Here is a 27,562-nt window from a genome sequence, read left to right as displayed (position 1 = left end):
TTCCTTATTAGAACTAGCAGTGCTTAAACTCCCAGCTCTTTACCATTGCACAGAAGCTAACATGTCCCCCTTAGGATATTACCCATATTTTTTTATCTCTGTCCATGCCTTCTGTTTCCCCCCCCCCCCACACACACACACACACACAGTTCTCTACCACATGTATAGGTATTAAACTGGCATACTTATCCTCAGGACAGGAACAAGCAGAATTGGACCCTCCTAAATACACAACATCCACCCCTTTCTTTGCCTCTTGGCTTCATTTCAATTTCTATAGTTTATCTTTATTTATTATTTGTGTTACTATAGCACCTAGGAGCCCTAGCCATGTTCCTTCCTACTAGCAATATTTACAGGCAAGGTGCACAAGGAGAATGAAAATCTGGCCATTTTGACAAATTCAGGGCTGGTCTATACTACTAAGTTAGGTTGGCTTTACTACATTGCTCTGAGCTGTCAAAATGCTCAGATTTTCATCCTCCTCCTGCACCTTGAACAAGAATGTAAGCATCTACCGAGTCATGGAGAAAATGAAAAACTTGCAAAGCCTTCTAAAGCATGCTAACAAGGAACGGTTTATTCTAAGTGATGCAGATCTTCTCACAGGAGGAAATCTAGTAGGAAAAAGCAAAGAATTCTGATTAATTAACATCCCTGGTTGCGTCATCTAAAGATTTACTCTCAAGGCCAGTATCCAAAAATTCTATCCGTTTAACAAAACCAGTTTTAACACTAGCTGGAGTCCTAGTAGACCAGGTTTAAGTGGACTTAATAATTTTTATTGAACCAGTTACCACCTTAAGATTTTAAAGCCAGTTGGAATTTTTGGCAAAATCTACCTACTATGGACAGGCCTTGTGAGACTCAGTCCCGTAATCTATGGCTACTGCCTTAATTATGAAAAAAACAAACAAACATTTTTTCAAGTGGGTAGAGAAAATCATCTTATCCATTGAGGCTCTATGTGCAAAGGAAATGTCATCAGCACATGGACATTCTAAATAGAACTTCAATCATGAAGCCTTCCATTCATTTTGGAAAGTGCTGAGCAAGCAAATAGTGGCCTTGTATCCATGGGGAACGAGACACCTCTATTCATTTTCAGAAGGAGAAACCAGGAAGCCAGAGCTTTAGAAACTCTACCACGTATATGACCCTGCAAACAACTGTATGCCTTTGCTTTCTTCACATTAATCAGAACAGACAGGCAGGACCCAAGAGAATCCATAGACAAAGGGAGTATGAACAATTTTCTAAATGCCTGCAAGGTTGCAGTGAAGATAAAAAGCTTGCAAAATAGTCTAGAAAACATTTATTCTGAGTGATGCTCCTTGATGACATATTTTATAGTTCTTATAAGAAGAATCTGCAAGACATGGTCATCCTCATAGCTCCCTAACAGTTGAGGTTGTTGTAACTAATGAGCATGTTCTTGGGGCCCTGTATGCTCCTACCATGCAGGGCCTCCTTAACCAGGGGCCCAGTTTTGCATACAGACCTGGAAAGCAATATTTGATTAACTGTATAATGAAAAATGATAATTAACCTGGAAAAGGAGGTAACAGACCATTAGTTTCCTTCAGAAGGTGTCTACCAACAAGAACTATTATAGAAATTGGTTCAATTTTAAGCACTGATAATATCCAAAATATTCAAGTACAATTCTTCAAAGTTGAGCCCTACTGGAGTTGGTACAGGTTGGGCTTAATCTGGAACTAAAACCCAAGGAAACAGTAATAGAGTTTATCTAGGTAATCTGTTGTCCTTAATTTGTCATGTGAAAAGGTTGCTGAAAGCAACACAACAAACCTGTCTGCCACCTGCTCATAATTTCCAGCATGGACCCTAAACTTAGTATTGTCTGCTCTTTCAACCCCTTTGGGCTGTTTATATCTACAGTAACTCCTCACTTAAAGTCTCCCCGTTAGTGTTGTTTCGTTGTTATGTTGCTGATCAATTAGGGAACATGCTCGTTTAAAGTTGCGCAATGCTCCCTTATAATGTTGTTTGGCAGCCACCTGCTTTGTCCACTGCTTGCAGAAAAAGCAGCCCATTGCAGCTAGCTGGTGGGGGCTTGGAACCAGGGTGGACTGGCAGCCCCCTTATCAGCTCCCTGCTCCCCTAAGTTCCCTGTGTAGCAGCCGCCCAGCAGGCTATCAATTGTCCGCCGTTCAGTTGTCCCTCCCCCCACTGCCATGTGCTGCTCCTGCCCTCTGCCTTGGAGCTGCTCCCGGGAGCATCCTGCTTGCTGTGCAGGGCAGGGGAAGAAAGGGGCTAATGTCAGGATGTCCCCCTACTCCTGCCCTCCGCTTACCCCATCTCTATAGAGCAGGGTCGGGGACACAACAGGGCTCAAGACGGAGGTTGCTTCCTGGCAGCAGCTGTCATCTCAGCTTGCGGATCTACTTAAAAAGGCAGTGTACTTAGAGTAGGTCAGCGTACCTAAAGGGACAATGCGCTTCTCTCTCTCACACTTACAGGGTGTGTGTCTCTGTCTGCCATGCTGTCTCCCCTCCCTCCATTTGTGCTGCTTTGTAGAGCATGAGGTTAGATTAACAACAATGTATTAACCCTTGAGGGCTCAGCTGAGTGCTCATCATTTAACAGCAAGGCATTCCCTGGGAAATATCCCACACTCTTCCACCCTCTGGCTTCACCACCTCAACCAAGCTTCACAATCATCATTGCTGTGTATAGTATTAAATTGTTTGTTTAAAACTTACACTGTGTGTGTGTGTGTGTGTGTGTGTACATACACACACATATACATAGACTATATATATATATATATATATATAGTCTTTTGTCTAGTGAAAAAAATTTCCCTGGAACCTAAACCCCTCCACCCCATTTACATTGGATTCGCTTAACGTCGTTTTGCTTAAAGTTGCATTTTTCAGGAACATAACTACAATGTTAAGCGAGGAGTTACTGTACTCGCTATCAAATTGGCCTTCCTCATTGTAGTCATAATGTCAAGAAGAATTTTGAAATAGGGATCCCCCTCTATAGTACCCCAGAGTTGCACATTCCACAGAGCGCTGAAGACTAACGCAGCATTGACCCCGAGTATGGCTCACTTTTTCAGGATGTTGTGCTCTTTTCATTCTCCCAAAAACAGCCTTATGAGATAAGATGGCACAGAAACTAGATATCAGAAGAGAGAGGTGAGGATACATATGTCAAAAACTGAAAAGTTCAGAAAATCAAACTCATGCGCTCCCTACCACTCTGTAGTGAAAGGAGAATCTCAAAATCCTCAATTGTAAGGTAGATCAATGCTTGATATCTGAAGCATACAAAGCAAAAGGCAAGACTTTTCCTGAAAAGCTCACATATCTTCCATAGATCGCTGGCTACCTCCTGAGTGGAAAGAGCTCAAGCCTCTGATAGGTTCTCACAAAGCTGTCACCTGGACCTCAGCACACTTCGTTTTTCAAAGCATGGTAAGACTTACAAGCCTTAGCCAGTGCAGTCTTCAGGGGATGAGTACTGGGATCTGTAGTACCTCAATACAAATTATAGTCCATATGGAACTTCGAAATGCATATACTTAGATTTTCATTCCCTCGTAGGCATCTGCATTGTTATAAATACCGCACTGTAAGGAATGGCAGACATGGGAGTTCTGGAGAGAGAGAGAAGAAATTACTTTTACCTGATTTTTTTTTTCACCAAATTCCTATGTCTGCCCATCCAGTAAAATAAGTCAGAGTGCCATGTGATCTCTCCCCAGTGCACTGAAACTTTTGACCATTTAAAAATATATATTTATATTGTTTTGTCTAACAGTCATCCTGGCACTATTACTGCTTTGGGTATCCCCACTCTGGAAAGCGTCTGAGTAGGCAATGCTTAGCAGTAGTGTGATGGATCTGGTTGAGCCCCCAGTTGTCATAATCAGTGCACTGTAAGGAGTAGCAGAAATGGGAACCAAGAGAGGAGACATTATAATAACATTTTTCTTCCCAAGTTTGTCACTTTCTACATATATATTGTAAAACTCGCTTATAGAATCACAGGGATTTATTGAAAACTGCAACTCCAGCACGCACAGGCAGGAATGAACTTCCCGCTGAAACCCACAGATCAGATGCAACAAAATATCAAAGGTAACAACTTCGTAATAAGGTAAAAAATACTGCACCATCTATTGCTAGAGGTGCTGTCTGCACTGGTCGTTACAACTTCTCCCCTCCAGTTAAATAATAACTTAAAACAGTAACTCCTAGGAATCCAGATAGTCTGCCATCCATGCAGTTACCATGTTGGTCTTCCTGCTCAAGTTCTATGTTCAGTCATGGAGACACCACTTAGAACTGGATCTAGATTATCAGTGCATACAGGGTACATGTTCTCTAAGTCAGGCCTATCTGTTGTAGACCGACAGTTGCAGAATGCAGAGTGTTGAAGTCCCAAGAACAGCCTGGCAATTCTCCACAACCAGTCTCCTATTAGAAGGCACAGGAACCTGCTGCAGTAACTCCAAATCGTCTTCTCCATCCCTCTGAGATGATGAGCAGCCTCAGTATTTGCCCTCCCCTTTCTTTTAATGAATCTGTGCATAAGTTATTGATGCATTACAAGGGGCTTGCTTTTTGTGTCGGCACAGATACATTGTTTAATTTTTTAATTACCATGTAAGGTCCCCTCCTAAAAGAAGTAAATTTGGGATTTTCTCCAGGCTGCTTTTTCCAGTTGCATAGCCACACCTTCTCTCCCTCCTGGATGGGACTGTAATTCTCTTTTTTTTTTTTTTTTTTTTTTCTTGGCATCTTGTGCCTGGCATGCTTGCTTCCTGCTCATTTGTTCCTCCCCTTCTGGAACATTGATATAAGACTTTGTTGTGTCTCCTATATGTGTAAGTGCAGGGGATGTTGCCTGTTCTTATTGCCTGAATATGAAGTCTGAGGGAAACATGGGTTTGCTGAGTCCAAAAATAATCTCAGAAGGAGAGTAATGGGTAGTTGAATGCTGGCTGCTGTTACCTTTTGTATTTGCATGTATCTTCATATTGCAGTCTTGTTGGTGTTCACTGTCTAGGATTATAAGCACAGAACTAGTGGTGTGGTTTAGTCACTCCACTCCTGCTTCTCCATTACTCAAAGGGTTGGTGACACTGTTATTCACCTTGGTTATCTGGAGTTATCAACAAACCTTGTGTAATAACCACAATTCAAATTTCTTCCTCCGATCACTGCAGATGCAGCTTGTTTCGTACGTGTTTCGTTAGTGCAGCCATAGCTGTCTGTCCTTTTATCCTTTAGTAGCTGCGTCACCACAGAGTTTGAGAAGATGTCATGCACTACATGCAAATACTAATTTCCAGCTGGTATTTCTGCTAGTTGATCTTTCAAGTCAATCTGTATGAACTCCCACAGTTTACTAGATTGGGGCATTTTCCCTGAAGAGTACTGCCTCTCCTTGCTTTTGCTTTCCTTTCTGGATGGGTAAGACAGGAAAGTAACCAGTTCTTAACATTTGCAGCCATGCCCAGCCAAAAAAAAAAAAAAAAAGTCAGTAGCTGGCTCGGTGTCTCTTCATACCTCAGCTGGCCTTCCACTTTGTTGTCATGAAAATACTTTAGTACTGTTTTCTGTAAGTTTGCTGGCAAGACGATCCTGTTACCTTCATACACCAGCATGAAGTGGTGGATCAATGGATAATTGTTCCTGAATTATGTTAAACCTCCCAATCTGGGTCTCCTTCAGTAGATCTGCTGGTGCACCAAACATAAGGCAGGGGCTTAGATTGTTCTTGCCAGATGTTCTCATAAGATCAGGCTCTCACTGCCCTCATGTGGCTGAGAGCATCTGCAACCACTTAGCTTTCCAGGTTTATGGTGAACTGTGACTGTATAGTCAAACAGTTTGAATCCATCTCCACAGGTATCCTGGATTGTACTTGGTAAGGAGCCACTGCAGGGCACTGTGGTCTGTGCAAACTGTGAATTCCATCTACTGTATATAGAGACAGTAGGCCTTGAGGGCCTCCACAACAGCCAAACACTCCAGTTCTGCAGCCAGATACTTGGTTTACCTCATTTTATTTGCAGGTAAATCATAGAATATCAGGGTTGGAAGGGACCTCAGGAGGTCATCTAGTCCAACCCCCTGCTCAAAGCAGGCCCAATCCCCAGACAGATTTTTGCCCCAGATCCCTAAATGGTCCCCTCAAGGATTGAGCTTACAACCTTGGGTTTAGTAGGCCAGTGCTCAAACCACTGAGCTATCCCTCCCCCTAAGGTCATCAGTTTGTTCAAAGGCAAATCCAACAGCAACTGTTTGAGCATCACGGGTTACCAATAATGGATGGGATGGATCCAGGAATTTAAGCACAGCATGGTTTAGAACTCCTTTCCATCACTGAAATGCTTTTTGGTGTTGCTCTGTCCAGAATTGCTTTTAGTTCACAGAATGGGTAGCACCATTATACCAGCTAAATGTTATACAAACCTCCCGTAGAATCCACAAAGGCCAACAAATCACTGTATTGTCCATACATTTGTAGAAACCTTCTAGTCCATTATAACATTCAGTTTCTGGGATTGGGGCTCCAACACATCTTCACTGTGTCCTGGGAAGGTGCTACAGCTTCTCACATGCTGACATTTGTTTCCTGAAAGTTTAAACCTGCCTCTTTAGAAAGCTTTAGAATCATTTTCACTCCTAGAAGATGTTTCTTCCGTGTTTTGTGGAAACAAATGAGATCATCTAAGTATATGAGAGTGTCTTCAGTTCTCACAACTTAGGTTAGATCGTTTACTACCCTAACCCTACCCAGCTTGGTATTGTCTGCAAACCATAAGTGTACTCTGTGCCATTATCCAAGTTATTTATTAAGATATTGAATAGAACTGAACCCAAGACACACCCCTGCGGATCCCCACTCGATATGCCCTTCCAGCTTGAATGTGAACCATCGATCGCTACTCTTTTGACTACTTTTCCAACCAGTTATGCACCCACCTTATAGTAAGTTAATCTAGGCCAGGGGTGGGCAAACTTTTTGGCCCGGGGACCACATCTGGGAATAGAAATTGTATGGTGGGCCATGAATGCTCACAAAAGTGGGGTTGGGGTGTGGGCTCTGGGGTGGGGCCAGAAATGAGGAGTTCAGCATGTGGAAGGGGGCTCAAGACTGGGGCAGTGGAGTGGGGTGGGCTGGGGGGGGTGAGGGTGCCGGCTGGGGGTGTGGGCTCTGGGGTGGGGCTGGGGATGAGGAGTTTGGGTGTAGGAGGGTGCTCCGGGCTGGGATTGAGGGGTTCAGAGGGCAGGAGGGGAATCAGGGCTGGTGAAGGGGGTTGGAGCAAGAGGAGAGGCTCAAGGGTGCAGGCTCATGGTGGCACTTACCTCAAGCGGCTCCCGGAAGCAGTGGCATGTCCCTTCTCCGGCTCCTATGCGGAGGTGCGGCCAGGCGGCTCTGCGGGCTGCCCCGTCCTCAGGCACGCCCCTGCAGCTCCCATTGGAACATTGGAGGGGGCCATTGGAGCAGGGCCATTGGAGCGCATAGGAGACGGAGTGGGGCCATGCCGCTGCTTCCAGGAGCTGCATGGAGCAGCCCTAACCCTGGTCCCTGGCTGGAGTGCTGGAGCGGGGTCATACGGCTGCTTCTGGGAGCCACGTGGAGTGGCAAGCCCCAGACCCTGCTCCCCAGCCGGAGTTTGAGGGCTGGCTTAAAACAGCTGGCGGGCCAGATACAGCCCACAGGCCATAGTTTGCCCACCTCTGATCTAGGATATATTTCCCTAGTTTGCTAATGAGACAGTCATGTGAGACAATATCAAAAGCCATACTAAAGTAGAGATATATCACAACTACTGCTTCCCCTTTATCCACAAAGCCCTTTATCCACAAAGACGGATATTAGGTTGATTCCATGTGATTTGTTCTTGACAAATCCATGTTGATCGTTGTATATCACCTTATTATTGTCTAGGTACTTACAAATTGATTGTTTATTTGCTCCATTATTTTTCTGGGTACCGAAGTTACGCTGACTGATCTGTAATTCCCTCTAGGATCTCTCCTGTCCTCCATACGTTCTCAAAAAATGTTTCAGATCACTCCAGCCAGTTCCTTAAGTATTCTAGGATGCATTTTATGAGGCACTGCCAACTTGAAGACTCTGGTTTGTCTAAGTACTTCTTAACTTGTTCTTTCCCTATTTTAGCCTCAGTTTCTGCCCCATTTACACAGATGTTCATTATGCTAGTCACCTGATCACTGCTAACCTTTGTGGTGAAAACTGAAACAAAAAAGTCATTTAACACTTCGGCCATTGTTATGGTCTTTCCCTCCTCTTTGAGTAATGGGCCTACTCTGTCGTTGGTCTTCCACTTGCTTCTACTGTATTTGTAATATGTTTTCTTGTTAAACTAGCTAGAAACATAAAGTTTAATCTCCTTTCGTGCCTTGGCCTTTCTAATTATGTCCCTAGCTTTTGTTGTTGGGTTTTTATTTTATATATATATATATATATATAAAGTAGAGATGTATCACAACACTATATATATATTTTTTTCTTAGTAATTCAACCTACTTTCCATTTTTTGTATGGCTCTCTTTTTTTAAGCTTCATATCATTGAAAATCTGGGTAAGCTAGGGTGGTCTGTTACCATACTTCCTGTTATCCTTCACATTGGGATAGTTTGTTCTTGTGCCCTTAATAACCACTCTTTAAAAATCTGCCAACTCTCCTGAACTCTTTTTTCCCTTAGATTTGCTTTCTATGGGATCTTATCTACCAATTCTCTGAGTTTGCTGAAGTCTACCTTCTAGAAGTCCACTGTCTTTATTCTGCTGTTGTCCCTCCTACCACTCCTTGGATCATGAACTCTATCATTTCATGATCACTTACCAGGGCCAGATTAACTTTTGTGCCCCCATGGAGACAATGGAGCATGGCATGGGGAGGTCAGTCCCCAGAGCGAGTGGCCAGACAGAGGCAATGGCATGGCAGGGGCAGCCCCGCTCCGCCCAGTCTAGTACGAGGGTACTATTTACAAACCAGCAGTTGCCAAACACACAGTGGCCTGCCCGGCCCTGTGCTGCCAGCATGCCCCTTCCCCTGGGGGGCGGGCCCATACCACACCACACAGTCCCCCCACCCGCCCAACGCGAACACCCCCCACAGAGAGCCCCCACAGACACACAGACCCCCCTCCACAAATGCATAGCACCCTGCACAACACCACCCTGTCCAGCGCCTCCCTGCCCACAGCCCCACCACAACTGCCAAGCACCCTACACAGAACCCCCACTCCCTAGTGCCCCAACACACACATCTTCCCCTCCCTCTCACAGCCCAGTACCCCCCCCCAGAGACCCACTCCCCCACGCCCTGCCTCCTGGCCACTCTCACCAGCCCTGCTGGGAGGTGACTGTCTACCAGGCTGAGCTGGCAGCGCAGCCAGGGCTGGTCCCAGGGCGGGGAATTGCTCCGGTGCCTCAAGAGTGGTGAGGTCAGCCAGGCCAGGCTGGTCCTCAGGACCCACTTGCCTGAAGCGGCCCAGCCAAGTCCCCCACACTGTCCTCCCTCCCAACTGGCTGAAACTGGCCAGTCTTCTGCACCAGTCCCAGGCGTCTCAGCTCCAGGGAGACAGGCAGGGACCCACGGGTGGTGGGAAGCAGAGACTGCCCGGAGCCGGAAGTGCACTGGGGTCCGGCCAGGGGGCAGACAGGAGATGGTGGGTGGAGTCAGGGGGTGGGCCAGCCAAGCAGAGAAAGTGGTGGGTGTGGGGGGGCAGCCAGTGGGGTCTCAGGGCGCAGTGCAAGCGGAACAGGCCGGGACCACTTCTGAGCATGGGCCTGGCTCCATGGCGCCACTGGCACCATTGTAAACCAGGTCCTGACTTTCATCCATGCTGACTTTCAAATTCTCAACCAGTTCTTCCCTATTTGTCAGAATCAAATCTAGAACAGCCTTTCCACCTTCTGTAATAAAAAGTTGTCTCCACTGCATTCCAAGAACCTGTTGGATAATCTGTGTCTGGTATTATTTTCCCAACAGATGTCTGGGTAGCTGATGTCCCCCATCACTCAAGTCCTGTGGTTTGGATGATTTTGTTAGCCTCATCCACCTCTTCTTCCTGTTTACGTTATCTATAGTAGGTGCCCTACAATTAATCACCCTTGTCTTTTACTCCTTTTATCCTTACCCAGAGACTTTCAGCAGTTCTGCCTCCCACTTCTATCTCGACCTCAGTGCAAGGATATAAATCTTTGGTATCGAGGGCAACACGTCTTCCATTTTTTTCCCTGCCTGTCCTTCCTGAACAAGCTGTATCCTTGTATACCAATATTCCATTCATGTGAATTATCCCCCCAAATCTCTGATGGCAATTATGTTGTAATTGTGATTATTCAGTAGTATTGCCTGTTCTTCCTGTTCATTCTCCATACTTCTGGCATTAGTATACAGACATCTAAGTATGTATACATTTAGTTCTAGTTTCATGGCATGAGGCCTACTATGCTGTTTCAATTGGATGCAAAAAGCACAATCTCCCTCAATTTATATTGAACCAAGCATCCAGCTGAAATCAACTGGGCTAAAACCAGTCTTGCAGTGTCATCCAGCCAAATTACAGTTATGCATGAAAATTGGGAGCCTTCTCCTTTGTCAGATCATGGATGTTTACTCCCTTTATTTTGTGTTCAACAGAATGAATCAAAGATAGGGATCTTTCCAAAACTGGGAGACATCCTAAGGGTTGTGACCATAGTAATCACTTAGTTCTATACATTGTCACTATTCTGTTGGTGTGTTTAATTTTATTTATATTGCAGTCACACCTAAAGGCTCCTAACAAGTATCAGGGCCATACTGTGCTAGGCGCTGTACACATGTACAGTAAAATCTAGTCCTGCCCTGAAGGAGCTTACAATCTGTTTTTGCACTAGAACCTCTCTACTTTCTATAGCTAATATTCTGCTGTGTTTATGCACAACTGTACAATAAGAAAGCTTAAAAAATCCTGTACATATTAATAAGTCCCCATCTATTCTAAGGTTAGCAAAGAATTTTTAGTACACCTCTACCCCGATATAACGCGACCCGTTATAACATGAATTCAGATATAATGCAGTAAAGCAGCGCTCCGGGGGCGGGGAAGCAGTAAATGCAGTAAAGCTGCGCACTCCAGAGGATCAAAGCAAGTTCGATATAACGCGGTTTCACCTATAACACAGTAAGATTTTTTGGCTCCCGAGGACAGCGTAATAGCTGGGTAAAAGTGTATTCTCAACTAACTCTAAGCATGTGGAAGAGCACAAAACCTGGAGGAGTTTGACAGGTCACATTATATAAACCACCCTAGCAGTAGGATTGGACAGCTTCCATATGAGTTATTTTATAGGGCTGGCCAGAAAACAAGAATTCTGTTTCTCAAAAAAAAAAAAAAAAAAAATGGAGGTTTTGAAATTAGTTTTCATTCCACATTGTAGCCAAATCGTGACCTTTTCAATTTTTTGTGAAAAACAGACACACACACACACACACACCCCGCCACCCCAGAATAGCCAGTAGGCCAGTGAATGGCTTGATCTTCCTGTATCTCAGAAATTTCCTCCCAGACCTGAGAAACTGTTTCAATGAATCAGCGTTTACCAACCAACTAGTTCTACTATTCAACCTGCATAGGCAATAGTGATATTGGATATAAAGACTTTGCGTCTATTCATTGTCCTCTACTATAGTCCATGATCTCATTTCTAATTATTGAAGAATATTTTATTATTTGGGGGTTTTTTTTCCCACTTTGCAGCTTACCTTGTGCTTTGCAGCACAGGTTATTTAAACAATACAAGAAGCTGATCACTAAGGACTCAGTTGCAAAGGATCTAAGGCCCAGGTACAGTATATTTGGCAGTAGGCAGGCCCCACGCAGTCTTGACTGGTCCATTGTTGTATTTTCAATTATCTTTGGTGCTGAAAGAAAAAGACATTAATGTATCTGAGGATGACATAGCAAATTACTCCTGCTCTCTAACCTTTTTAAATTGCTAACACGGTTGTAATCTGTAATTACAAAAATCAGTGTGAGAATTGTGGCACTGTATAATTATCTTTCCTGATACTTTATTGCTATATGAATTATTAATCCAAATCAGTCTTGTATAGTATTTGTGGCAACTAAGAAGAATAATGTATAATTAAATTTCATTATTTCTATTTTTGTGCTGATGTTTTATGATGTTGTAATTGATAATTAATTGGTTAAAAACACACAATACTTGGGAGTTTCAGATGACTATGAACTGTTCGGAGTTCAACATTTATTAATTAAATAATGAGTTCACTGAAGAGACCTTTGTGTATAGTCTACTGTTGTTAGTGAGCTCTCCAAACTGCTGAATTAATCATTAAGCTTTTCAATAGTTTCTTTTAAGGGAATGCAGCAAAGTTATAAATGATTATATTGATTATAAATGATTCCTTTGTTGTTATGGGAATATAAATAATTAAGAGCTCACAATAATAGATTTTAATGCTGGTCATTTTCCACAGCTCTAAGGAACTTGCTAACTGATGAGTCAAACTTTGATAGGTTTCCTCTAATAACAAACTTCTGCTATTATTAAGCAAGTAGTCTTCATGGAGCAAGATACTTAGGAGAAAGTGGGGAGATGGGACCTGTTAAACAGTTTTCCTTATTTCCACTTTAGAACTACATTGCATATTGTCTGAAGCACTAAACAGCTTCCCTCTACAAAGATGTATAGGATTTTTAATCCTGAAAGGAGTATAAACTATTTCTAGCACTAGCACTTCAAATAGCTATTTTCACGTGAATTCCCTGTGGCATCTTTTGCAGCCAGTGTAACAGTTGAAAAGCTCAGAATACTGTCTGCATCCTGTTGGACAAGAAACATTGTCAGACAATTTCTGTGCACTTCTGCTGTGTAGTCTAACTAAGTCTGACCTGGGATTCTTTCTTGTGCTCAAGCAGTTCTTTTTACAGTTATTCATAAGACCCTTATTCTAAGTGATTAGTTTTTGAAAAATGAATTAGAGAATGTAATTTATTAAATGGAGCTAAAAAATACAACACTTCATCAATCCTCTTAACTTGATCAAGAGAGAATTGAGAGGAACCTTTTCTACAAGGCTTAATGCAGTCTCTCTAGTATGTTTGCTTGCATTTCATGCCATTCATTTTGCACTGGATCCGGTGCTGTGATTCTTAATAGTAAATTATAGAGTTTTACTTGATGGCCTTCATGCTAAAATTGGATGTTGTAGTCAAATTGAGGCAACACCCAATAAACCTTTTCTGGCATATTACAGCAGATGTGTTTAGAGCAGCAGTTCTCAAACTGTGGGTCGCTACCCCCTTTGAATGGGGTTGCCAGGGCTGGCTTAGACTTGCTGAGGCCCGGGGTTGAAGCCCGAGCCCCACTACTAAAGGCCCAAGCCAAAGCCCGAGAGCTTCAGCCATGGGCTGCAGGACTCAGATTACAGGTTCACTGCATGGAGCTGAAGCCCTTGCGCTTCAGCTTTGGCCCCCTAGCCAGGAGCTGTGGGGCTCTGGCTTTGGCAGGGCTTAGGCGGGCTCAGGTTTTGGTCCCCTCTCCTGAGGTTATGAAGTAATTTTTGTTGTCAGAAGGGGGTCGCGGTACAATGAAGTTTGAGAACCGCTGGTTTAGAGTATCGGTCTCTCACGCTATCATATCCCTGACCTAATGCTTGCACATCATTGAGTAAATAGTCATCTTTGTGTTCATATGGGCCAAATGATGCCCTCACGCAATACTTGAATTAATAAGAGCCTTTTCCACCTCCCCCTCCAACATGGTGGTTTGGTATAGAGAGGCTGCCTGGACCCTCCACTTCCACTGCTGTAGCATATGGCAACAAATAACTGTCTGGGGTACAGGAAACTAGGCTTATACCACCAATTCATTTCATAAGGGGCACCTACAGGCTATTGGCTGCAGTGGAAATGGCTGTTGGTGACAATCAGTACAGGTCAAATTCAAATCAGGGACCTCTATAGGCCAACACTTTTCCTATCAGTTAAAGGCTTGCTGAGTAACCAGTGAGGAAACACAGGGTGATGTTCTCACCATTCCACTAGCTTTATAATAAATGTTTTAAACATTTTTGATAAGAGCAATAGTTAAAGAAGGAAATTACTAACTAGTAACCAAAGAATTCAGTGTTTGATTCACACAAATATTTGCTTATTGTGCTATTACTGTACTAAACGGATTACAACTTCAGGCAAAGTGTCTTTTTTCTTTTAAATACTAAAAATATAGTTGATTCTTTTTATTATCTGCCAGGTTTCAGGTTTCTTGTACAGTTTCAGAATCATCTCAGACATTACCGACATGAGATTTGCCTGAAAAAAAAAAATGCATTCTCCATTTAATTGTCATTTGCAACTTTCAGATTTTCCCACTAGATTTTTCTTGTAAAATCTTACGTTTCACACCACTCAACAGTGACCACTTAAAACATTATTTTACATTAGCATTAACATCTAAGATCAGTTACACAGAAAGCTGTGAGTGGGCTGAGCTGAGTATCATTTTCTCTTTTACATTACCATAATCCTAATAAAATGATTGCAACCACTTCTGATCATTAATCTCACTTCATGAGAAGAATTTTTGAGTGTAAATTTTCTCAATTTAAGAAAGCAACCCCATAACAAAAAGTAAAACTGCAGAAAATTAAAAGGACACCCCTCAACTGTAGATAGCTAGTTGTGTGTATACCTATAAAAAGACACAATCAAATGAGAGGGAGATGACTGGTATTTGGCATTGAAAATCAAGCCACTTATTTAGGAGCTTAACCTTAGGCACCTACTTTTGAAAATCTTGGCCTTCATCAGTAAATGTAACATATTCATAAGTCATAAGCATTTCATTAGGAATTCCCACAGAAGTTCTGGAATGCCAGCGTCAGCAATCTGGATGTCTGTATTGAAGCAAGATCTCAATCATGGTCTCTCTGCTTTACAGAAGTCTAAAACTTCATTTTTATTAATCCATTGCTACTGTCCCTAATCAGACAGAATATCATCTATGTATGTGCTCTAGGAATTACTTTGGAGAAGTTCTAGGACCTGTGTTATACAGTTGAGTTGAGGAATATTCTTTGACTGAAAAGGTGAGTATACATTTACATGTAGAAAACAGGTCCATTCTGAAGCCTTTTCCTGCTATATTTTTGAATGCATAGGATCTTTTGCAGCATGACGATTATTAGGAAAAATATCTAGGTTTCAATCTGGAGCAACAGAAATAGCACTGAATTGAGTTTACCAAGTACAAGCGCCCACAAAACTAAAATGATCAAAGTAAAAATTGTCTTTAAGAGCTGCTTTTAACAAATGAGGAATTTTGCATGTTTCCTACTGTAGATTCAGGTATTTGTAATGTAAACTATATTGTATCAAAACAAATTGATTTGTAACCATTACCTGTAAAGACTCTGAATCTTACCTGATAGGTAGGCTTGGAAGGATTAGATTTTTTTGACATTAAATGTTGTTTTCACTGTACACACACAAACCAACAACAAAATTTCCATCAATGATCTTGAACTTTACAGATAGGCAAAGTAAAAAAAAATAATAAAAAAAAATAAAAAATTTGCTTCTTGAGAACTTAGTTTGATTTAAGGATATATACTTTGTGTATTTTGATATGTGATGTTGACAATGTGTGTTGTATTGGTTATAAAGCTTTAACTTTTTGAATCTTTATGTCTAATGTCAGTAAATAATTATTGTCTGGACCCTCCCCCCCCCATAATTTCCTACAACTGTGGAAAGTTAATTTGATAATCTAAAAAAAATGCTTAAAAATAAACATCAATATTCTCCATTGAAATTAAATTCTGCCTGCCAAGGCTAAATATAGCATAGAATACATTTCTATTGTTTTTCTTGCCACAGAAATTAGAATAAGAAAGCAAAGCAAACAAGAAGATTGACTTAAGTGCTAAACAGAACTCTCCATAAAGATATGGGAGGGTGGGGAATAAATTGTTTTAATTATTCAGATACGCATGGGGTCCCTCAAGTGATGATGTTGAAGGTAAGTGAAGAAAAAGTAATTTTGTTCAACAGTACAGGGAGTTGTATTATCAGGAATAGATAAGGAATCTCCCTGTTCACACTCTTGCAGTGGATATTGTGCATCATACAAATGCATAGTCAGCAAAAAGAAATTATTTAACCCATGGTTCTACAAATTTCTAGACAGGGGCAAACTCTTCTGCACCCACATGATATCTCGGTCTTGTCTTCACTATTGGGGAGATCGACACTGCTGCAATTGATGCAGCGGGTGTTGATTTAGTGGGTCTAATGAAGACCCGCTAAATCGATGGCAGAGTGCTCTCTGGTGGACTCCAGCTCCCCCAGAAGAGTAAGGTAAGTCGATCAGAGAGCATCTCCCGTTGATGCAGCGCAGTAAGTCAACCTATGCTGTGTAACATAGGTCAACTTATCCCGGTAGCGAAGACAAGCCCCTCAGTGACTTCACTGGGGCTTTGCCCGCGTTCAGAATTCCTCCCACATGAGATTTTGGACCTTGGATTCTTAATTTGGAAAGATGAAAAAATAGAAATTACTTTTGCTTTCTCTGTAAATGTCTTAAACAGCCAATGAATTTGCATTGTTTCAGCCACACCTGGGAATAAATGAATTCTAAAAATCTTTCACACACCCCCACTGATCTTTAAAAATAACTAGATCTGTTATTGAGACAATAGGAAATGAAATCATCATAGTTAGGTGGGTTCTTTCTGTCATGTACAACTCCTGGCTCCTTCACAGTTAAGCCTGGGTTTTCAGTGTAAATTCTAAAAGCGCTGTCCACCTGAATGTATACATCTCAACTTAAATGTCAAGTTTCTTGACATAACACAACAGAAGGACACGGGTCAAAACCTTCTCTCTCTGTGAAAGACCCAATATTCTCATATTTTTATTTTTACTATAATTTTCCAAAGTTGTATGTGTAATTACTTATAAAATTAAAGAATTAAGTATTTATTGGTAGTCTTATTTGTAGGCATTTTGTGGACTAGTCTGAAATCTAGTTTGATTTTATATTGTGGGGGGAGCGGGGGGAAAGCCTACAAAGTGGGGTAGAATAAAGGCTTGTAATGTAAATGTCTTTCCAGGTAACTTTTCTGAGTTCTTTGTTCAGACTAAGAATTAATGTGCTGATCAGCAGTTCTTTAATTTGCTGCCTAGATCTTGCAGGACGCAAATTATGATGTTCTCTCGCTCTCGCTGTTAAAATTGTGATTGCTGTAATAACTCTTCAGCAATATCTTTCCTTATTGTTGCTGTTTCTATTTTAGGGTGTGAACGGAATGTCTGTGGATGAGAAGACTGAATCCCCCATGTATGTGTATGAGTCAACAGTCCATTGTACCAATATCCTCCTGTGCCTAAATGACCAGCGGAAGCAGGATATTCTCTGTGATGTGACTTTGATTGTGGAGGGGAAAGAGTTTCGAGCCCACCGGGCTGTGCTGGCTGCTTGCAGTGAATACTTCTTGCAGGCACTGGTTGGGCAGACGGAAAATGACCTGGTTGTCAGCCTGCCAGAGGAGGTACAGTATGTCATTATTCCTCTGTTGTAAAAACAAACCCCTCTTACATGGCATTAATGGTGTACTCGCTACTAGCCAGCTAACTCTCAAGGTCTTAAAAGATAAATCCAAATGTAGCACAGATTCTAGGATCTGACTCTGCGTGCCTGTTGCTGTGATTTTTCTGTTTTGGTTGGTTAAGAATTGTTGGATGCCCCTTGAGAGTTAAAGAATGAACGTATTCACAGAATCCTCTCTGCTGGAAAAAAGAGCCAGCATTTCAAACCAGTTACTATAGCAAAGCTTTAAAATGTTTGAGCTTCCTTTTCTCACCACTGCTAAAAGAGTAGTACCCAAACAGAGGTCACTTAATGAATATAGCTCCATTCAGTACATTATCTGGACCCAGGTATTCTTCTGGTTTTCTAGACAGGAAATTTAAAAGGGCCATTTGGCTCTCAGAAAGTGGGTTATTGTTTAAAAATCATTTGAATTGTCACATTATTTTGGGTCTCATTGCCACCCTTCCCTTTTCAGCAGCGAGTATTTTGGTGGTTCTTGTTCCTTTCCCTGTATTTCTCGCTCAGCTTTGTTTCCTTTCCCTTCCGCTCATCACTAGTATGATATTTAACTGCCTCAAGCCACATGGTTTATGCTGGAAAAAAATGTGCTGAACAAATTATTTTGGAAAATAATTTTGTAGGTGTTAAAGATACAGAATGGTCCAAATAGCAGTGGACAGGGGGCATTAAAGACAGAGTTCACTGAAAAGTTCACCTTTTGTCGTTGTTGTTGTTGTTTCCCATGAAATCACACCTGCTGGCTTCCACTCTATTGCGATTCCCTAGCATGCATCAATCTGACTTACCAGCTACACAGGGCTCACTTGTGGCTTTGCCAGGAGGAGATGTTGTGTTGGATTGCAACCCCTGGCCACATCAGAGTCACAAATTCTCTGCTTCCCACTGCTCTGTGGTGGAAGTACACTGTGCCAGGTAACTCACCTGGTGCACTGGGGCTGCTATGTTCTCTTGCTCTCTTATACAGGCATGCAGTGGTAGTAAAGATGTTATCTATGGCGTGTCAGAGGAGCATTGAAGCTACCTGATCTGTAGATAAATGGTGTTCTAGGGTCTGATATGAGACTAACAAATTGTTTCAACATTAATTATTTTATACCCATTGGAATTAAAATAACATTTTTAAAATTAGGCCATTTACATAAAATTTCCATGTACCTGATTCCCTGTGGGCTGGCTCTACTGAGGCACCATTTATTGTTCATATTAAAACAATTAACAACAATAATACTGTAGCTTTGATGTTACATCGTGGTGCAAATTAGTGAATAACAATGGAAGTCAGTCAATGTAACTTCATGAGTCCTGAAACTAAAGCAGTAAACTTCAGTCAGTTATGTATTGAATGCCCCTTTGCCTCTGGCTCCTTCAGATAATTTTGTGTCTAACTTCTTAGTTCTTGTCTTTAAAATATATTTTTTGGGTTGTCTCTAAATTTCTTGGCTTTTGAAGGTTTAAATTGACCTTAAAGTTACTTTAATGCATGTTTAGTTGTACATCACCTTTGTGTTTTAAGGCAGTCACCCTGAGCAGTACAGTTGTCATTTAAACCATGTCAGAGCCTCGAATAGTCTTGCTATTAATTATATTTCTACACCGTATTATTGCCGGTTGTGCAGATTTACACACAGCCCGATTGAAATAGATGATGCAAGTACCCGATTAATTTTAACGTGACTTCGCAAACTAAAAATAAAATGGGGTAAAAAATAATTTGTCATAAATAAACTGTAGTCCAGTACCATTTCCTTAAGACTTCATTCATATCATATAGGACACACTAGTACCTGCATTATGTTTCTACACAATGTTAGTTAATAATCTTACTGCGGAAAAACCTATTTAACTTGGTGGTGTATGCAGTCTCTTTATTGCAAAGCAACTTTTGGTAATATTAAAAAAAAGAGAGAATACGAAACATACCTCGTGACACTGCTATTAAAATATAAAGACTGTTCCTACCACATAAGTAATATTGTTCCAACCATACATGATTTCTGTTATGTACAATCGCCATTAAAATAAATAGTATGAGCATTATTTTCAGGTTAATATGAGACTGTTACTTAAAAAAAAAAAATAAGCAAAACAGCTGTAGAGATTTACGGCTAAATTCTCTGCTACCGTACTCCATTGAAGTCAGTGGAACTATACCAGCAGAGAATCTGGCTTTTAATACTTTTCAGTGGTCTGAGAATGTAAGGGATAAGTGTTGTTAGTTTTCCATTGACGTAGATTTATTACATGGCAACAAGGTTTTACTTTTTTTAGATTGACTGAGATAATTCTATTTCAGTCAGAGCAGGGATACAATATAGGTACTGGTTTCTTACATACATAAATCCCTGTGCTGATAGGCTAAGAAGCCTGATTTGTTCAATCACTGGTTTATTTGAATAAATATACGTATGTAAATTCTTTAACTTTAATTGTCTAACAACCATTTTTAACCAATTGGAGCACAAGGATATGCATAATCACAGTACAGTAATTTCTCAGTTACTATATGATGCATATGCAAATTTCTCTACTTTTGTTGGCTGTTCTAATTTGGCTGTTTTGATATGCTCCTATACTTTATATCAGTGGTTCCCAAATTTGTTCCGCCGCTTGTGCAGGGAAAGCCCCTGGTGGGCCGGGCCGGTTTGTTTACCTGCCGCGTCTGCAGGTTCAGCCGATTGCAGCTCCCAGTGGCTGCGGTTCGCTGCTCCAGGCCAATGGGAGCTGCTGGAAGCGGCGCGGGCCGAGGAACGTACTATTTGAAGCTGTATGCCATCATCAAAGATGGCTGCCTGGGCTTCTTGCTTCCTTTAGCAGAATCAAAAAACCTTCAAATTTTGCAAGGGGGATCAGGAAAATACGACGAAGCATTTAATTCACATTTATTATGATAATTTTTCCAGTCCTTCTAGTTCACTAGGTAATACCTATATCCTAGGCAAAGAACTTTTCAGACTCAGAGGTTTTCTATAAATACTTAATGCTGTGGTGTTTTTAGAAAAGGCTAATTTACCTTGAGATATAGCTGGTACCACAAGAACAAAAGTACCCTTAAGTTATCCTTTTTAAATAGCCCTGATGGCTCAAAAACTCACTAAATAGCTTGTAATATAACAAAAATATTTCTAAACGAGCCACACAAGCATCAGGTTTTAGGTTCTCTTTGTGCTTTGAAATGGCAGAAATGTGAAATCATAAAAATAGGAGTTAGTGTCCAGTGAAGGCTTAAATGTGGCACTGGTGTTCAGAAAGGCATAAAAGCAGTTACCAACATACTTACCTAATGTCAATACTTAGCTCATCTGAGTTGGGTTGCTTGGTTTTGTTTTTTTAAACAGAAGCTTATTTTTAACTATCCAAAATAATAAATCTTCCTTTGAAGATTTAAGTTGCAGATTTTGTTTTCTGTTTAGAGGCTGGAATTAGGACACTTGGACCCTCGTCAAATTTATAATAGTTGTCTAGTTTAAACAATAGATGGACTGATTTAAAATCATTTTTGTTTTTTAAAAAAATCTATTCGTTTTTACCATATTGAAATTAATTAAATATCATACCTTGCGTACCCACAGAAAGTGGAACTGGTTTAATTTAAATTGTTTTTTAAGCCAGTGCGAACTGTTGCGTTAGATGTTCTTACGTTGGTTTAAGAGTAGCTTGTTTTGGTTTAGTTTAAACCTTTTCCTAATCAACTTAAGCCAAATTAGTACAGGCTATTTTTATATCAACTCAAGAGTGTCCACACAGCCTTTTACATTGGTCCAACTAAATTGATTTCAGATAACACCATTAGTTAATTTGCATATAGACAACCATTAGAAAAATGAGCATGTAATAAATCCATAGATTACTGCAAAGGAGAATTATTAAGAACCATGTCTATGAATCTTAATTTTATAAAAGTTTTCCTCTCACTCGATTTTATTTGCTCTCCAAAAATTGTACATTTAATTTTTACTATCCTATTTTTCAGTAGTTTTCTGATAGGTTCTTGTTAAAAGTGAGCCAAATTAATTCTTTTCTTGGAAAATATTAAGTTTCAAAAATTATTCATTTGATCCATATCCCTAACTGTTGTGTTTTATTTAATCACAGAAACTGGTCTTCCTTCCTTTAACAAGGCACTTAATTAAGCTTTTAATTCATGATAAGAAGTTAAATATCACTTGGGAGTTTTTTTTAATGGCTTCCACTTCCCATCCAGATTACAAAAAATAAGGTGTGAGAGAGAGACATACGTGGCTGTCAGCCAAGGGTATTGTAGGTCATGCCAATATTAGCTGGCAGCAGGCCATTATCCAATTAACATTGCTTCATCGCTGCAAGTAATAGCTCTTGAGTAGATGATTGAGTCATTCATGCTGTAGTGGTACTTTACTCGAGAAAGAGCCAGTACGTCTAAGAATAGGTTTCTTATTCACTGTTATTACCTGCCTTGCTTTGCCAATAAAAGTGCAGGGGCATTTAGTGCCTGTCTAGAAACCAAAAGCTGAACAGAAGAAAAGCATCGATTATATATCTCATTTCTTTGCTTCCTGAAAATTGAGACTTCACTTAAACTCAGAAAGTGTTTAAAAACTACTGTCACAAGAAAATAAGAATCCCAAGCTAACATAACCAAAGCCAGAATCCACAGGTCTGCTTTCAGTTTTGCCTTTTCTTTTAGATTTTGGTGTTTGGAACAAATTTTAGGAACTCAAGAAGGAAAATCCATTAAGAGGATTAGGTAACTTTCCCAAACACTATGGGATTCTCTCTGTCTGGCATTTTTGAGTTGTGTTAGATGCAAGAACCTGGAATGGCAGGTTTGTCTCTCCACCAACTGACCAACAGGTACCACTGGCATTATAAGAATGATTTTCTCCTTCTCAATTAACTTTTCTATCTGTATCCCTTTCCTCCCTTGAAGCGGTTTGATTTTGTGGTTCCCAGTGCCTCTACTGTCTGAAGTGGACTTGAATGTCAGAAAAAATCCACAGGTGATGCTGAGTGGTTAAATAGACATTTCTAAGGCTAATAAACGCTACCAGGAGAGAGAAAGGAATGTCATTTTATTTTGTTTTTTGTTTTTCACTGTTCTGAGAATGATTTATTTAGAAGTAAGATAGCTCACACTATGTAAGAAATGCCTTTGCCTTCTTAAAGCCTTTTGCCTTAACCTGAGACTCATTGTAAAATTTGCCATTTTTCCATGATGACCAGTCCCTAAAATCTGTCATCTATTTCTTAAACGTGCATGGACTCACTCCTGGGGTAGTTAATCTTTCCAAGGAGGAATGCGGTGCTGAGAGAGATTCAAGCTGCCAAAGGCTGAGTATGCTGGAAAGTTAATGCATTCAGCACCTTGGGTGGGATGGAACTAGGCATCTAACCTTAGTGTGTTTCTTAACCAACAGCAATGAGAAATACTGGCACTGTTAGCTATCCATGCCAGCCTGCCGGCCTGAGGAAAAAATGCTGGGAATTAGCCAACAAAAGATGAATAGATGAATTGGGTTCAGGAGAAAATCAAAGGCAGGATGCAGGCGGTGAACTATTACAGTACGCTGGTGGCTGAAGGAGATTACTATTCCTTTTTATCTTTATAGAAATAAACAGTATTCTCTTACTGTGCCTCCTTTCTCTCTGTGTGCACTGTGTGTACACATGAATATAATATTTTTAAGGAATTAATTGACTGGCCTTTGGAGGAAGCTCCTCAGGAGCTTGGAATAGAAGGGTTCTGTATAAAGTGGAAGGGGAAAAAGACAATGTGAGGCTAAAATAATCTGCATGATGCCTTGTTCCTCAATTGGGGAGATACTGTCCACTGATGGACAACTACAAAAGCTCCTCTTCCCTTGGTACTCCAAAGAGCAGCATTAGGACTATCTAACGTTAACAGAGAGTAGTAGGGTTTAAAGCGGTAGTCCTTTTTCATGCCTGCATCAGCTATTAATGTTCTTTGCAAATCACAATCGCTGGCTGGAATTATTTCTGTCATTGACTCAGCAGACTGTACTAATCTGACTTGCATCCGCTACCACCGACCCCTCTATTTGCAGAGCTGTCTGTGGAATGATAAGAGTTACATCCATCAAACCCTCAAAGCTACTAATAAAGCCAAGCCCTATACACATTTATATTTCATGAGCCTGAGACCACCGGTGCCATTCTCATTAATCCCCAAGCATGGTAACCACGTCTCTTAAGGATTTTTACTTTGCATTCAGTTTTATAGATTCATTGTGTGGAATATGAATCCAGAAGAACTAATGCAGTGTGCACTAGAGAGGTATATTGGGAATAATGTTTAGTATACATATAAATCTAGATGGGTTTAGTGGCATGATTCTGGGTCAGGAGAAGCCACAAGGATGGATATATATATATATATATATATATATATATATATATAATGTAATACAGAAAATTAAATCATAACACCTTCTCTACCTCCTCCCCTGAAAACTGCAAGAAAGTACATATTTAAATCTGAAATTCCAGCCATATCCCACCCATTTGTGGCTGGGCATTGTAGAGCACTTGAGCATTGTGTGATTTCACATATCCTGCATGATGCTATACCTGTCCATAGTGGAATGGGACCTGAATGGTTTGGTATTGGCTGATATATAGCCACTCTGTGGATGGCATGACTGCCTCTACTTTTGTATGTGCAATTTCAGTGTCAGTAGTTAGCTTCTGATTTCTTCTGATGAAGAAAAATGAAACGTGGTCCTGTTCTGATTCACTGCATTGTGAAGAGAACTAGGTGAAAACACATACTAAGGAAAACATTTCAAAGCTTGGAAGTAATTGCTTTCCCTTCCCCTGGTGGTGGCATGTGCTCTTTTTTTTCCCCCAATCACATAAAAATGCACCACTGAAATGAAAATGGAAAATAAACACATAGAGTCAATTCACCACTAGTGTCAGTGGGCACAACCCCATTGCCGTTGTTAGAGTTGCACCCCTTGTGCCAGTAGTGAATTTGGCTGATGGGATTTAACATACTGTTGGAAAGACACCATGTAAAGTGCAGGCTCTCTTGCTTGTAAATCACAAACACAATTTAAAATTTAAAAGGAGCCCTGCCAAATAGTTGCTACTTGAAGAGAGTGCTAAATGCATGGGTAGCCATAGGTGTGTATTCTTGTATAATAACAGTGAGGATGTCCTACTTTATTTACATTAAATATTTGGGAATGGATAGCATGCGTGAAAATAAGATGGCTTTAAAATGTTGTTGCTTTCCTTCTTAAGTAAAGTATTGTTTAACTCGCTTCCCTTGCAACTTTAAAGGTCTTCTCCATTTTCCCCCTTTATACACCTGCTTCTTCCCTTCCCTTTCTGAAAGGCATTGCCTTTATTTGTGATCATGCTATGGTGCAGGAAGACTGACTATCCGCTGATCATAGAGACCACAAACACCATTCTTTTTGTGTGCCAGAAGGGACTGATAGAGGGCTAATCATGTTGAGGCCTGGTCTAAAGTCCATGGAAAGATTCCCATTGACTTCCATTGGGCTTAGACTCAATCTCGTAGGGGGACCTTCCCTTCCTGTGCTGAGCACACCACCTCCTCAGCATGCCTATGAACTCAGGATAAGAGTATCTTACCCTTATATAGCACCTTTTGTCACAAAGGATCCCTGAGTGCATTTCAAACTATATTGGCTAATCATCTCAGGTACCACTGAAATGCAGCCCCTTCTGGGGTTAAACACTGCATAGCAGCGGTCCACAAAAGTTAAGAATGGGAAGTGAAGAACATCATATCCAATCTGAAACTGAAGTGCAGTATTTAGGTGGGCAGAATACAATTTACCCATATTGGAATTTGCAAAGGACACTGGGTTAAACGCACCTCTTATGAATAATATCACAGGGTTTTTAATGATTGCAAGTAGACAAATGCTCAGTTTTTTGCATTGTGGCAGCTGGCACTTTGTGCTGCATAGTGCCCCATTCCACCATGCTGGGGCTTTGGACCAGTACCAAATCATCACCACTGCTTCTTGCAATATCTATGGGTTCTTTGGACATCTCCTATCCAAGTACTGACTCAACCTAACTCTGCTGAAAGCTGTGTTGGGAGACTTCAATTTGGGAGGTACATGCTAGAGGTCTTATGCAGCCCGTAGTAAAACATCCAATTTTCTAAAACTTATAGATGATGATTTTCCAACTCAAAAAGTATTGCACTCAACACAAGGTAACTAATCTGGAACTCATCATGATAAAGATGAATTAATCACTAGACTGGAAGTTGGTAGTTGTCTAAGGATCAGTCATCGAGATAAACAGATAGTCCCAACCAGTAATACATATATGCTTTGTGTTTCAAAGGGGTTAATTTCCCAAATCTGAGAGAACTTGTGAGTTACATCGATAGGGAGGACTACGTTAGATTGAAAATGTGAATGAAAATTAGGAGTTCTTAAAGAAGAGTTTTTACGAGCTGTCCAAAAAGATACAATTCCACAATCAAGAAAGAGGACAACTGTGGGTAAAAGCCCCATCCTGGTTCAGTGGCAGTGTGAAGGCCACAGTTAGAATAAAAGAGCAGCATATAACAAATGGAAAAAAGGCAAAATAGATAGCAATCAATATCAGTTGGAAGTTACGAAGTGTGGAAAATTAATAAGGGAAGTGAAGGTCATTAGGGAAAAATGCATGGCTGGCCAGGCTAAGGACAATAATATCATGACTGGGGCTAGTGCCTGGAGCAAGAGACAGCATAGGAAGTTAGTAACACAAGCCAAGAGTCAGAGCCTGAATCAGAGTCAGGAGTCATGCCAAGGATCAGAGTTGTAGTCAGGAGTCAAACCAGGGGTCAGAATTGGAGTTGGGAGGCAAACCAAGAGTCGGGCAAGAACGAGGAACAGGTCATGAAAGCAGGTACCAGAGACAAATTGGGAAAGCAGGGCTCAAATTCACCCAGTTGCATGGACAACTTCCTGTGCCTGCTTCTGACTAAAATAGCACAGTTGGACCAGTCGGTGGGGCCAGGCACTCCTCCACTCAGAACATCTGTGCATGGTGCCTTTGGTGGGTCTGGAGTTCCATTAGTCACTCAACCCACCAGTTACTCACAGGCTCCCAGGATGTGTACGACACCCAGGATGTGAAGGTTGCCTGGGGACCCATGGATCCTCACAAAGAAAAAGGATTTGTTTTAAAGTATATTAGGAACAAAACAAATCCTAGCAATGATACTGGCTCATTATTAGATGGAAATATTAAAATTGTTAAGACTGATGCAGGAAAGGCAGAAGTATTTCATAAGTATTTCTGCCGTGCATTGGATATACAGAATGATGTACTCGTATCATGAGAGGATTATGAAGTACCTCTAGTCCATTAGTAACTGAGGAGGATGTTGAAAAACATCTACTAGGGATAATCATTTTTAAATCAGCAGGCCTAGTTAACTTGCACGCAAGAGTCCTAAGGAGTTGACTGAGGAGATCTCTGGACACTGATGTTAATTTTTAATAATGGAAGACCAGGGAAATTCCAGAAAACTGGAAAAGTGCTAATGTTGTGCCAGGATTCAAAAAGGGCAAGCAGAATGATCTAGCTGTGTGCTGGTTAGCCTTACTTCAATTCATATAAAATAAAAAAAAACCTTTTTGCCATTCCCTGCCTAAATTTCCTCACCACTCCAGAGTATTCTTTCGGATTTAGGTTTGTCTTTTCTAGGTTCCTGTTACCCACTGCTGGGCTGCACCTCTTCAGCTCCTGGCTTCTCTTCCAAGGCTTCTGACCTCTGCAGTCAGCTTCCTTCAGCTTTGGCTGGTCCCACAGTTCATAGGTCCCCTCTCCCTCCTAAAGCCTGTCCCTTGTGTGCCTCTCTCTCTGAGTCACTCTACATTTTTAAATGGAAGTTAGGAGCCTGGGTACCTTTGTGGACCTGGGCCTTTGTTCC

General features: G+C 41.1%; 1 protein-coding gene across 9 annotated transcripts in view; it reads left to right on the top strand.

Moving 5' to 3' along the window:
- The window catches only part of BACH2 (BTB domain and CNC homolog 2), a 252,104-nt gene that overhangs the window by 168,969 nt on the left and 55,573 nt on the right, over nt 1-27,562 (top strand). For 8 of the 9 annotated variants that reach the window (XM_042857593.2, XM_042857592.2, XM_005299733.5 and 5 more), the window contains one exon: nt 17,336-17,590. The exons of the other annotated variant lie outside the window; for it this stretch is intronic. In XM_042857593.2, the coding sequence (XP_042713527.1) occupies nt 17,348-17,590 (243 nt within the window). In that variant the 5' untranslated portion in view covers nt 17,336-17,347. The remainder of the gene's footprint in view (nt 1-17,335; nt 17,591-27,562) is intronic. 9 annotated transcript variants of the gene reach the window in all.

Source organism: Chrysemys picta, chromosome 3, assembly GCF_011386835.1.
Source record: "Chrysemys picta bellii isolate R12L10 chromosome 3, ASM1138683v2, whole genome shotgun sequence".
NCBI classification, from domain to species: domain Eukaryota; kingdom Metazoa; phylum Chordata; order Testudines; family Emydidae; genus Chrysemys; species Chrysemys picta.
Note: the sequence above shows the minus strand (reverse complement) of the source record. Positions and strands in the feature narration are given on the sequence as shown.